The sequence below is a fragment of the Phalacrocorax aristotelis genome, chromosome Z (genome assembly GCF_949628215.1).
Source record: "Phalacrocorax aristotelis chromosome Z, bGulAri2.1, whole genome shotgun sequence".
NCBI classification, from domain to species: domain Eukaryota; kingdom Metazoa; phylum Chordata; class Aves; order Suliformes; family Phalacrocoracidae; genus Phalacrocorax; species Phalacrocorax aristotelis.
Genome location: NC_134311.1, coordinates 1,635,163 through 1,648,732, shown reverse-complemented (window position 1 = coordinate 1,648,732; position 13,570 = coordinate 1,635,163). Strand labels below are relative to the sequence as shown.

Genomic DNA, 13,570 nt, shown 5'->3' with positions numbered 1-13,570 from the left:
AGTTTGCAGTCCTAGATGTCATGCTTGGTAAAACATCATAGTTTTTCTTAAAAAAAAAAAGCCAGAAGACCACATGCTAAAAGTTACCTTACTTGATCTTTTCCAACTCTTCCTCATTAGCATTGTCTGAAAATAAAATAGAGCATTTTAATTACCTTTTCTCTGCAACACAGAAAAGGAGGCCAACTGTCCCCAGTGGGACAATCCACAGCTAACCACCACTACCACTGAAGCAGCAACACGTACACTCCAGCGACAGCTACACAAGACTGAAATAAATCCACACAACTGGTAGCACTGTTCGCACCCAGGCACCCTCCTCTGGGTGGTATGAACGTCTCACTCCCGAGACAGTGCGTTACGTGAAATTGTTTAAAAAAAAGAAAGAAAGAAAGAAAGAAAGAAAGAAAGAAAGAAAGAAAGAAAGAAAGAAAGAAAGAAAGAAAGAAAGAAAGAAAGAAAGAAAGAAAGAAAGAAAGAAAGAAAGAAAGAAAGAAAGAAAGAAAGAAAGAAAGAAAGAAAGAAAGAAAGAAAGAAAGAAAGAAAGAAAGAAAGAAAGAAAGAAAGAATTAGATAAGCAAATGAAAAAAATGAATGTGCCATACTGATAGTGACTTAAATTTTGACTGATACTTGAATGACAGTTTTTTTAATATTAATGTACTCCATTTTTTTTGGAATACCACTGCTCGGCTCACAGGTATAGCCACGTAAGAGAAACCCTGCGTAAGACTCCTTCGACTACATGCATCTGTTACAATACCCTCAAGGTTACCACTGCTAATTAGTTTCACAGCAGTAAAAATAGATCTTTTGTTCGATAATTATGCACATGGGATAGAAAAAAATTAATACTGTGACTCTTTAAAAAACCCAAAATGCAGTAGCCCTATCCCATTGCCTAAATAACCTGTAAAGCCTTGGCAATGCTCTGACATGCCGGGAGGCAAAACGTCCACAGATGCAGATTCCTAATCATTAAATAAAAGACATACCGGTCAAGATGGATGCAAACAATTGATCTGTGAACACAAGTGTTGCTTAAAGCAGTTCTGTGGAAACACAGAGAAATTAATTTGTACAATTTAATAACACCTAGCAGCCTGCTGTTGATGCTGAGCGAGAATAAATTAAAGGCCATTAATTTCTCTGGAAGCTATATGCTATGAAAAACAAATTTTTTTTCTTATTAACTATTGCAAAAAACTTTTTCAGATAATGGAAATAAACTTTGAAATGCAAATATATTCCTTGTTAAGAAATAAAAATATTATTTGGGGAACAAATGAAAGTGGGAGCAAATATCTGGGTTTTATGTTTTTGAACTATCCAGAAACTTTTCAAATAGGCACAGGCTTTTGGGAGAAGAAAAAGAACTAGATGCTGAGGAAAATTTTTAAGTCCCTATGGACAGTTAAAGCCTAAAGCCTCAGCAGTAAGTTAATGATAATTGTAGCACTGTGGCTTTAGAAAATATACATAGACACTGAACATTTTATAAAGCGGGAGAAAGCCATTTAACTCAGTTTTATGGAAGAGGCACATAAGAATTAAGCAGCTTGAGGCCCACAGCAGGTCCTGGAGAAGACCTCTGAGCTCCTGCAACACGCCGCAGTTGTTGCTGAATCCTACGCAGCCACAATACGAGCACGAACTCAGCCTCACTGGGCTTCAGACCAGGCTGTGAGCAAGGAGGGGAACAAGGCCTGACAGCTGACTTAACTATGGATCAACTGTGGTCTCAGCTCTGAGGAGTTCACTTTGAGCAGAAGCTACAGAAATGTATGATCGTACCTCTTGAGTGCATCAGCATCATCACCAGCTGTAGCAGGGAAGGTGAAGCCATCGTAACCATCCTTAGGAGCCAATAAATCAAATTTATAGCATAGGGCAGATTGTTAGACTCAATGATCTTAAGGGTCTTTTCGAACCTTAATGATTCGATGGTTCTATGATGGATGATCTACATGGAACTATTTAATCTGAAAATATTCCATGCCCTGAGTCCATCTCTGCCATTCTCTTTTTTTTTCCTATGCTGTTATTATCCCTCTGGTAAATAAAAGAAAAAATAAGATTGCATGGTAAGATTTAAGGCAGCAAGCAAATTGACAGAATATTAATGCTGTTAATATCTTCATATGAAGCAAAAAAGTAGTAAGCATCACTTGGGATAAATTATTTAAGGAAAAAGCAATGCCGTGAATTTTATTCTCGCTAAATAACATCCAAGTAGCACTCAATATGTTTCCCTTTTTCCCATTTTCTATGCTACTCAGGCCGTTGGCAGTGGTGGAACAGTAGTCCCCAATCTCTGCTGGCCCCAAGGCAACAGCTCTCATCAAGCTACCAACTTTCTAATTACCCTGTAGCTGAGAGTTGCCTGTTAAGGCCAAGGTTGGAAACAACTGTTGTAGCGAAGACATGGGCGACATGCAGCTCTGACAAACCCGCGGCCGCTCCGCAAGTTCTCCAGAGATGAAACCCGTGCACTGAACTCCGCCGGAGAGAGAGCCAGAAAAAACTCACATGCACTGCGGCACCGATGACCACAACACCGAGCACAGAGCCTGCAGACATCACGTGCACATTTTTAATCGGCATGCATGCAGCTACAAACGGTACACAGGCATGCACAGCACCGCAAGTATCCGATGGGAAGTATAAATACAATAGTGTCTGAACTAAATGCACAAAACAAATGCCACTGGAGCAGGTCTAAGAAAAAAACCAAGCCATTCCTAGTTCTGACTTCTTATAAACTGGTCATCAAAAGGAGAAATTAATGAAAGATACAGCAAGTACATCATAAACACATTATTTTTTAAAAGAAGTGTTAAAAATAACATTTTTTTAGCGCTCACAGGCATTACTGTTTTTAAATATACATACTTTTTCCATACATTTTTATTTCCAGTCGTCTTTGTTTATGCTAGTTATCTAAGTTACCTGTCCTCTCAAAGCAAAATAGTTAAAAATGCTGCGTTTATCTAAAGGACAAGCAATGTTAACAGCACAGAGCAAAAGCAAAAGAATTATTGGAACTAGTGCTACTGCAAGTTAATTGTGTTAGGATGGAAAAAGTTTACACTTCTCACGAATACTAAAGACATTCTTATTTTTACAGTTGCATGAGAATATTTAATTCATCGACTTTTATTCACCGTAAATGGTTGTTCAAAAATCAGAACAAATCACTTTGCCTTCATTTACCAAAACTCAAAAGAATAGGACACCTATTCATGTACATATTTTGAATGAGGTATTACAAGATTATGACTTTAAAAGTTCACATTTTCATTCCTTTAGCACACGCACTAGGTCGCAAAAGGCAACGATACATGCAGGATTTCATAGAAATTTTCATTTGTTCACCTATTTGTTAACTCATACGTTAACATTCGATAACTGCAGGCTACTTCTGCATTTTCTTCCATGAAAACTTACTACAAAAATCAGTTTATGGAACAAGTATCTTGAAACTCCTTTAATTGAAACGTGCCTGATATTCCTCTACTGGAAACACACAAATTGTAAACTACTTAAGTGCTGTTTTTCACAATCCACCAGGACTCAAGGAGACAAATTCCCCTCCCCTAGTCTGTAATATAATTTTACATACAGTTACACGAACATATGCATAAGTTAATATTCTTAATTGATATCTGAATCCAAAGATGTAATCTGTTTTGATCTTAGGAAACCACACCTTCCAGCTATAAATTCTAAAGAACATCTCATCAGTCAGCACACTGAAAATCTGCATTTCATCAGAATTCCTGTCAGAGGGATAAGGAAGAGGATACTCCTGTGTGTGCCAGATATCTCTCTTTGCTCATCTCAAGGCTTCGCAAAAGTTAGTTCCACCCAAAGCAAAATAAACTATTACTCTTTCAAAGTGATTCCTTATTTTTTAGATAATTTGTAACAATACCTCTCCCACAGAGAGGCAGCAACATACAGCAAGGCCCCTGGTTTTGTACCATTTAACTTCCAACTGGAGTATCTTATCCTCCAGCAGTGTCAACATGTCTGAAGCCGTGTGACAGGATGCATCTTCCTCTATTATACAGCTACATTATTTTGATATGCCAATAAAACTCTTTGCCACACGACCTGTCCCCTGCTACACGAATGGATTGCCAAAAGACTCTCCCTTGATCTGTACGTCAGTGCATGACCTCCAGAACACGCTCAGTCGCTCCAGCTCAGGCAGCGAAGGGATCTCTCTGAGAAGCCTAATCTGCTTAAAAAAGTTACCAAACGACATCACAAACTGCAAGTCTTGTTCACCAGGGCCGGGTTTGGATTATGACTACAGAGGTGCCCAAAATACAGGATCAGACACAGTGATGCTTCTGTGTCTATCTGGGAAAGCTAATACTTGCTTCGTTGAAGCTATTCCTTTTTTTAATTCTCCAATGGTCTTACCAAACACTTTTGTCTTAAGTATATGGAATTAAAGTACCTGAAATTTCAGTACTAGCAGTTAATTTCTGAATTCTTCAGCTTGATGACTTAACCATTTTACACCACTTACAAGCGGCATGTGGAAGCAATTTAGAGTTATCACCTGAACAAAGGAAAAATCATTAAGAAGAAAAAATATTTTTGAAATGTAGGCTATATAGGGTTATCAGACAACCAGGATTTAAGAAAATTTTCAATGCCTTAGGAAAAAAATGCATTTGATGTGAAAAGACAGTGTTTCTATGTCTTCTATGCAGCAGTCATTAAAGCATATTTAAAGGTGCTCACAGGTTTTTATCTAAATATTTCAATGATACTATTTGAATTATTACCTATACAGAGATATCCAAGTAGAAGGGAAGCAGTAATTATTCAAACAGTATGCTACACAGATTGGGAACGTAGGAGTCGCTTTAATTACTAGTTTATATGGTGCACATTTCAAGAGCGGACAAGAATTAGCCTTGATCCGCCAACATAACGTTTGAAAATGTATTGATCTCGACCATATTAAATTCAATTAAAATTATCCTCATTATTACAAGACCTTTTTAAAAATAACCAAGGAACACAGTCTAATTGGAGCGAGACATTTGGAAACATATCTGTTCCTTAGAGAGTAAATAAAATCTGATAAATAAGTAAATAATTACATGTGGTAACTGAATAAAAGATAATTGTGCCTTGAATTATTAAACCCCACACACACTCGTATACAGCGATTCAATATTAATTTTGTAGGTCATCTGCATTGTGACAGAAATGCTCTGATTTTACTTCGACTTTGTTAGAACTGCTGAGATTCGTATCTTGGGAAGACTGGTTTCTAATAACAAATATAAAGCTTCAGCTTAGGAATCAGAATCTTAATCTGAATCTTGGGCACCCTCAGAATGATATAACAGTTTGAATGGGAAGAAAAATTGGTCACTTGAGAAAACTAAAAAAATTATCTTACTAAATAGAAAACTAATAATGAAATGCACAACAGCACAAAAACAATTATTCCTCCTATGACAACCAGTCAGTTGGATATGGAAAAAGTTGCCTCCCAGCACGTCTAAGGTGCTCCCATTACTTTTGACGTTCAGCAACTTCACTGAGTAAATACCCATATGAAAGACAGGTTACACTGTAGTGTCTTGTCTTCACTTTCTCACCTTGATTTTCTTTAGTGCTCTTTGTGTAATACCCGACAACACCGGCGGCATGGTAGCTATCCTCTCCGTATGATGAAGAAAGGAAACTACCATGCTGTCTGCATAATGGTTTTCCCACATAACAATACAGTAGTTCTGTGGTGTGTGATATAGGATTATGGCAGGATGATGCCAAAGCCACTTGGAAAAACAGGGCTATTACCAGCTGACTCAGAAATGCTGATCTTACCCAAATACACACAGAAAAAAAATCCCAGAATGAAATACATTTTTCAGTTTAAGTAATAAACGCTTCATGGTGTAAATTTGCAAGATAACATTCTGAGTTGTCTGGACAAATGTATTGCTAAAAGAAAGATGCACTGTTTAAATAAACTTCTGCAGGTTACTACTGTTTTCCATTATTTTTGTTAAGTTCTAACAGAATATGATGATGAAAAAAATAAACAGATGAGAAACCTATTTTCAAAGCTCTACATCTCTGTCATACCAAAAACCAAACACCTAGCTCCAATAACTGACTTACTAGGCTATTTAATAACAGCTAGGAGATCAGTGGAAAAAGAACAATATTACAGCCCACCAATACCTCAGGTGTGCAACAGTATGATGGGTCACACTGCAGCATACAGAAACATACATGCTCTTACAAAAACCATATAGTTGACCATATCCATGGAAAATTTAATCAGATTAATAATTCTTTCTTGACCTCCTTGAAGCCAAAGGAATGCACATTTTTACAACCTCTGAGAAAGATGTCATCTCTCTCATTTCTACTACCCCTCAAGCCAGAAGACAACTAACAAAAAGCTCATAAAATACATCCAACTAGAGACAGAATTTGTCCCAACAGGACCTATAAAACTGCAAACTATTTTCACTTACAACTAAGCAGCTCAGAAAACTAAGATCAATGAATTAATTACAAGAAACCTAGAAAACCACACAATTTTAAAACTGAAATCTAGTCACAAAGTTGAAAAGCATCAAATACTACTTCATCACTAGATGCCAAAAAGCAGAAGTACTACCTTTCTTCAAGCGTCTTTTCATGGTGTGGAATGGGATTCAAATGTTCTTATCTAGAGATGGCAGCACTAGGTCCAAAATCCTTAAACAGTGATTTACTGATATTTTTCCATACTAATCAGCACCATTCACCTGCAACTGACCGTAACTGAAACTGTTGAACAACTATGTTCCAGGTGGATCCCTCAGAACTATCTCAGGGGGAATCCAGTTCAGGTGAATTACGCTGTGCTACACCAGAAACACTCTCCAGTGTTATTTTAAGAATTGGAAAAATCTAATTAACCTCAGAACATGTGGTTTACTCTTGTGCTTTAAGTCCTCCAGCCATAGGATAATTGCAAGAGTGACAACACATATTAAAATATTTAAAATTACCATTTCTTGCTGTTCTTCTTTAGGAGCCACCATAACAGATAACAATATACTTCCCAGATCATGGTCAGGGTAATGAGGATCCTTCAGTCTCAAGATAACATCTGTTTTCCTAGGAGACAAAAATACATGCATTTTTTTTTTATTTCATGCTCTCAGATAATGTAATTTCTGAATCATGAAATTAAAGGCATCTGCATTTATACGAAACTACTTGAAAAGTGTCACAAATATACCCTATTTCTACTTTAAGTATTGCAGTCTAAACCCTCATAAAGAAATACTAAATACTGTTACTGTGTGTTAAGTACTTCATGTACTGAAGTAATCAAATCTGAACTGTAACGTTAATGGATTAAAAAACAGAAAAAAAAAGAAGTTAAACAGTAGGTGGTAATGCTGTGAATGAAGGTAATACAAAAACACTATTAAAGTGGTTATAAAACTAACACTATAAAAATGTTATGCACAATCAGTTAATATATTACTAACATTCATATTACAGTAATTCTCTAAACATAAGTGCTTTTCCTCAGCTAGTTTTATGTGGTGTAGGTTTATATAATTATTTTCCAGCATAATGTTCTGTTTGCAATTCCATAAACATAGTATCAGCAGACAACCATAAAGAATGACTCTGTAGGCTTGTTTGTGCCATACCTGTTTAATTCCAGTGAACCGAGATCCAAAAATGCTGAACCAATAAAGTCATCCTGAAGTCCAAAGTCATAGTCAAAGACCTAAGATGCACAGGAGATAAAGGCATTTTTCAGTATTGGAAATATTTTCTTTATATATATATATATATATATATATATATATATATATATATATATATATATATATATAAAATTCTTGCTTTATGAATGGTTCTTGAAACTCCTTTCCCAGAGTTAAGCCATGTTTCTCACATGTCAAACCAGGACTATTGGAACTGCATAACCTGCAACCTTCTGGCCACAAAATCAAGTTTGAAACTGCTTATGTAAAAGTCAGAATGCATCATGTACAGGCAAGGGGGTATGCTACTGCTACTAGACCTCTTATGTGAAAAACATCAACTTTATAAAAACAAAAAAAGTGTTTTATAAGCATAGGCATTAAAAGAAGGAAGACCAGAAGAATAACTGAAGTTAAGCAGAATCATTGATTTGCTATATATTAATTGATACCTTTATCAATTTTGCAAAATACAGACAAGATGGCAGGATTGTGAAAAGTGGGTTATTATAGGAGTTGCATTAGGAATGATAAAACTGCGGGTTTTGAAGGTCGTATGAGTTTCTACGGTTTAGAAATATTATAATCTAAGGTGAAAACTTAATGGATATGTGTAAGGAAATGGTGATATTTATTACTATGAGGACCCTGCCTCCTAACTTGCTTCCTAAAAAAGAAAGCATCTGACAACTTTAATGACATCCAGACAGAAATCTGTGGCCAGTACATGGAAGAGCATCAATGGTTTGAGATTATTTATGCCTTCCCAAGTCAGCAGGAAGAATAAACAGTAAACTGGGGATGGCTTTCAGAGGGAAATAAACTAAAAAGGTGGATGGCAACAAAGAAAAGCTGTGGAACGAAATTACAAAAACAAAAATGGGGAAAATGTCAATTATCAAAATCAAGCTTTCTGGGTAAGTTGAATTTTCTCAGCAAATATTGTCATAAGAATTTCTGAGGACCAGAATATACCTTCAGCTCTAAGTAAGAGTTAAACTTGTGAACAGCTAGCAATGAGAACATTTAACTGAGATGTGACAGGCCCAGGTTCAAGGTCTTCAATTTTTATACAAATATGTCAACTGTTATATTACAGGAACTCTTCTCCAGGAGGCAATTAAAGCTGTTCACCTTCTAAAAATACTTTAATATGGACTGGGTTAACACAGTAGTAACAGAAATCCCATAGCCCAGCGGCTACAGCATTGCTGCAGGACTCAAAGCGCCTAATGCAAGTCTGTGAGCACAACTCCCTCATATGCATTGATCTACCTGAGTGGGTACCTTCATATTTTCTCTGTCTAATATTCACTCTAATGGGGAAAGAAAACAAATTATGAAATCTCAGTTCATGTTGCAAAATAGACTTGTTTTCTCCCCCTATAAATTATCAAGATGAAAATGTCAAATAAATATTTTCAGCTGACTTAATGAGTAGTGCAGTTCACACACCAGAAGGACACAATGCCTTCCAGAGGGACCTGGACAGGCTGGAGATGCAGGCCCATGTGAACTTCATGGGGTCCAACAAGGCCAAGAGCAAGGTCCTGCACGCGGGTCGGGGCCACCCCCGGTACCAGCACAGGCTGGGGGATGGGGGGATGGGGGGATGGAGAGCAGCCCTGCGGAGAAGGGCTCGGGGGTGCTGGGGGACGAGAAGCTGGACGTGACCCAGCAGCGTGCGCTCGCAGCCCAGACCCCCAGCCGTGCCCTGGGCCGCATCCCCAGCAGCGCGGGCAGCAGGGCGAGGGAGGGGGTCCTGCCCCCCTGCCCCGCTCTGTGAGACCCCCCTGCAGCGCCGCCTCCAGCTCGGGGCTCCTCGGCACGGGACAGACACGGGGCTGCTGGAGCGGGGCCAGAGGGGGCACAGAAATGCTCCGAGGGCTGGAGCCCCCCTGCTGCGAGGCCGGGCTGGGAGAGCTGGGGTTGTGCAGCCTGGGGAAGAGAAGGCTGCGGGGGGACCTTATTGCGGCCTCCCAGTGCTTAAAGGGGGGCTGTGGGAGGGATGGGGGCGACCTTTTTAGCAAGGCCTGCTGTGACAGGACAAGGGGGGATGGTTTCAAACTAAAGGAGGGGAGATTTAGACTGGATATAAGGAAGAAATTTTTTACGCTGAGAGTGGTGAAACCCTGGCCCAGGTTGCCCAGAGAAGTGGTCGATGCCCCATCCCTGGACACATCCCAGGCCAGGTTGGACAGGGCTCTGAGCGACCTGCTCTAGTTGCAGATGTCCCTGCTCACTGCAGGGGGTTGGACTAGATGGCCTTTGAAGGTCCTTCCAACCCAAACCATTCTGTGATTCTATGATTCTGTGATACCACAATTTAATCATGTCTTAGAATATGTGAAGAAACTATAAAACCTGAAATATTTCACACAATGTGTTCAGGGTACACACATGGATAGTCATTATACCACTTGACGCGCTCTTCCTGGGAAAAAAAAATAACACACACCTATTCCCTTGTGACCCTACTGCAGGGTTGATATTTGGCATAGATAAATCATAACAGGTCACTATGTTTTAAGTGTCCTTCTCTGAATCTCCTTCTTTTACAGTGCTGGGCACGTGTTCATTCCATATGAGTCACTTAAGCTTAATAAGGGCAGGAAAATGCCAGCTGAGAATTATAATTAACTTTACGCTTTTCTAATAGTGATGTATTTTATCTGAGCAAAATATATGAAATGTAGTACAGATTGATACTCAAAGGCTGTTTAAGTGGCATTCATCCACTAAAAAAAAATCTACAGTTCCATATGTCAGTCAAAATTTTTGTCACCTATTTAAGACTGATACTGATCTGAAGCATTATATAATTTCAGACCAATTATAAAGATTACTTAGGTAAGACTTAAGTTTCCAATCTTTCTCAAAGTATTTTTGACTTATGTATGTTAGTTAGAACCCTAAGAGTATATTTTTTCCAACAGTATTTCTAGAACTTAATTTTTATCTACTTTATTTTACACAATTAAGGTTCTCTTTTGGATAACGATCACCACAAACTACTGGGGCCAGAAAAGCGCCTTTCCATTCCATGCCTATAAAACAAGATCACAGCTTTAATAGTTTCCATTCCAAGACGGATAGCTAAGGAGTACTAGTAGCACTGCTGCTAATTACTCTGGGCACTGCTGGTCTCTCTTTGATTTAAACTCAAGCTATCTGTTATTTTGGAATAAGTGATCCCTCTCTTATGACAAAATCATCCTCACCTGTGATATATAAGTAGAGTTACAATGGAAGAAAAAGGAGCATAAAGCATTGTGAAGCATATAAGCAAACTCACTGTGTTCAGGTACAAATAGAAAAAAAATTGGGCACACACCTTGAGACATTCTCAAATTAACTTCAGCACAGAATTCCTTTTAATGGGATATGTTATGCTTCATATCAGAATTATGCAATGATGTTTCCATAAATAGAATGGACTCTATCATCATGAAACACAGTTTACTTTCTCTGTTCTTCTCCTAAGATCACACTAAAAAAGTATAAAACTATTATGGCCTGAAATGAACAAAAATACCTCTATTTATTTATTTTTTTAAAATTTTGACATCACCATTATACAGATGTCAATCAAATAACCTTCACTTCTAAATAGTCTTTAGCAATGCGCTATTGCACAATACATTTTTCACTAAACAAATATTACAAAATATAAATTCTTTCAATAACTCCTCTGTAGTAATTTGACAGATATAAGTAAGATAGTGTCTCACCTTTATGTACAACGGTTCTTTTAGGTTATCTATCAGAATGCAAGCTTTTTCTTCCCACACAGGATTGAGGTTCTTGTATATTGTTTTACTTCTAAATACTTCCCTTCCTCCAATTTTAAACTTGACATACGGATCACTGGTTCCTGTTAAAGAAACATACATACTGTTAATTATGTCCTTTTAATACATGAAGGGAACGGAGACTAAATTATCTTAAACAGGCCTAAATGCAATTCCTACCAATCGCCAAATTAAAAACAGCAGCTGAGGAAAGAAACTTCTATTGTCACAATTTATGATTTTCCACAGTGTCATTACTCAGGTAATTCACTGTGTTAACATCAAACTGTGCTTGCATCACCTTCTGTTGTTTGCCACCCATACTCAATGTCATGCATGAACTACTGGCTACCTTTAATTAACAGAATTATGTCCTTATTAGGACTAGGATTTTATCTTAACGCAATCACAACAATTAGTTTATAAAGTTAAAATATTTCTGTAAAATATTAATCTAATTATCTTATGCCTTTGAAAAGGCACGGGCTCCACTGACACCACAGGTACAACTCTTCATTGACTTTATCGTGTCCAGGCTTCCCTATTCCATGAAGACACACTTCCTACGACACTCGCGATGAGCAAATCAACTCTAAAGTGAGTCCAGGAAGTTCACATGCTTCCTGCAGCCATCACCGACCCACAGGAGAGCCCCCGATACAACTGAATATCAATTAACTATGACGAAAAAGAAAACCCTGAAAGAAATTGAAAGAGAAAAGTTAAACATGGCATGAATGGAGAATGGATGGGATGTGGGTGTGCAAGTGTCAGAAGGAACAACTAGTGTAAGGAGGAGTCTTGGTGCACAGAGATCAGCAGCCATCTGGGAGCACACCTCTGTCCTCTTCTCAAGACACCCATGCGGGGAGACAAAGGACGGCAAGCGAAAACCTGATGGTGCACACAGTGGTGTGACGAGAGTGAGGATAAATCACTGCCAGCTACCAGAAGGTACGAAGTGGCACACCCCAAACCAGCACAGACATGGTCACCCCACTAGCAGGAGCCCAGAGACGTAAGGAGGACCTGTTGGCTGGCACCCATCCCCTCCCCATCATTCAAGTCCCAGGCAACACATCTGGGCTTGTGAACGTGAGCATGCGGGTGTGAGAGCGTGAAAGCAAATGATCAAAATTAGGTCTGATTTAAAATAAAATCTTTCCTCAGCCACAAGGTTTCACACTGCGATTTGCTACGTCGGTGTGACCATGCTGCCTGCTGCCCTGCGCCAGCACCAACATTTCAGCAACTACCAGCAAATGGATTTGGCAACTGGTACAGCTGAGAAAGGAGGTAATTTTGTAGGCGCATGGGCGCTGGGGCAGAGCCACAAGACTCAAAGGTTGTGCCTGCAATGGCCCTCGTGAAACCGCCGCCTAAGTGATGGACTGAAGAAAGATTGTCTTTTCATGCATATTTTGATTACAAAAAATACAGTTAGATTTTTTTTTTTAAAAAAAAGCTGGATAGAAAATTCAAACCAATACCTTCCCTGCCAGTTGGTAAGATTTCATTGTTACCTAAGTGAAATTCATTTTGATGAAAAATATTGGATGGGATTAATATTACTATTTCTATTTCTCTCTCAGCTATTTCTGAGCCTTAGTAATATTTGAGCCTAACTGATCCAAGTCTATCTTAAAGAATAATTCTAGTGCTAATAGTAATTGTATCTTCATGAGCAACAGCAAAATTATGACAGATTTTTTTTTTCCTTTTAATACTTTGCACAAGACCAGCATATTCTATGCACAAGGCTCGCATATTCTAGAGGTTTGTGTTTACATCCAGTGGGAAATGCTCATTAGCTTTTGTTAAAATTGCGACACGCTCTTCAAAACTTAAAGGCTGGTACGACCAGAGCTCTTTGCACTATTTCATGCAGCCACAAGATGTCAGCATTCTCTACCTAAAATTATATATCCACCCAAAAAACTAAAGAGGTGGAAAACTGATCTCACATGTGACAGCGTTACGGTTATTCCCTTCTGAAATTACTGAGGCAGAATTTCAGTGGCA

The 13,570-nt window shown here is 38.4% G+C and overlaps 1 protein-coding gene across 3 annotated transcripts in view; it reads right to left on the bottom strand.

Moving 5' to 3' along the window:
• The window catches only part of MCTP1 (multiple C2 and transmembrane domain containing 1), a 287,863-nt gene that overhangs the window by 144,880 nt on the left and 129,413 nt on the right, over positions 1 to 13,570 (bottom strand). For 2 of the 3 annotated variants that reach the window (XM_075078921.1, XM_075078923.1), the window contains 3 exons: positions 11,489 to 11,631; positions 7,698 to 7,777; positions 7,041 to 7,149 (listed from right to left, as the gene is read on the bottom strand). In XM_075078921.1, the coding sequence (XP_074935022.1) occupies positions 7,041 to 7,149; positions 7,698 to 7,777; positions 11,489 to 11,631 (332 nt within the window). Of the gene's footprint in view, positions 1 to 87; positions 127 to 7,040; positions 7,150 to 7,697; positions 7,778 to 11,488; positions 11,632 to 13,570 lie in introns of all 3 variants that reach the window. The other variant, XM_075078920.1, reaches the window with a different exon arrangement.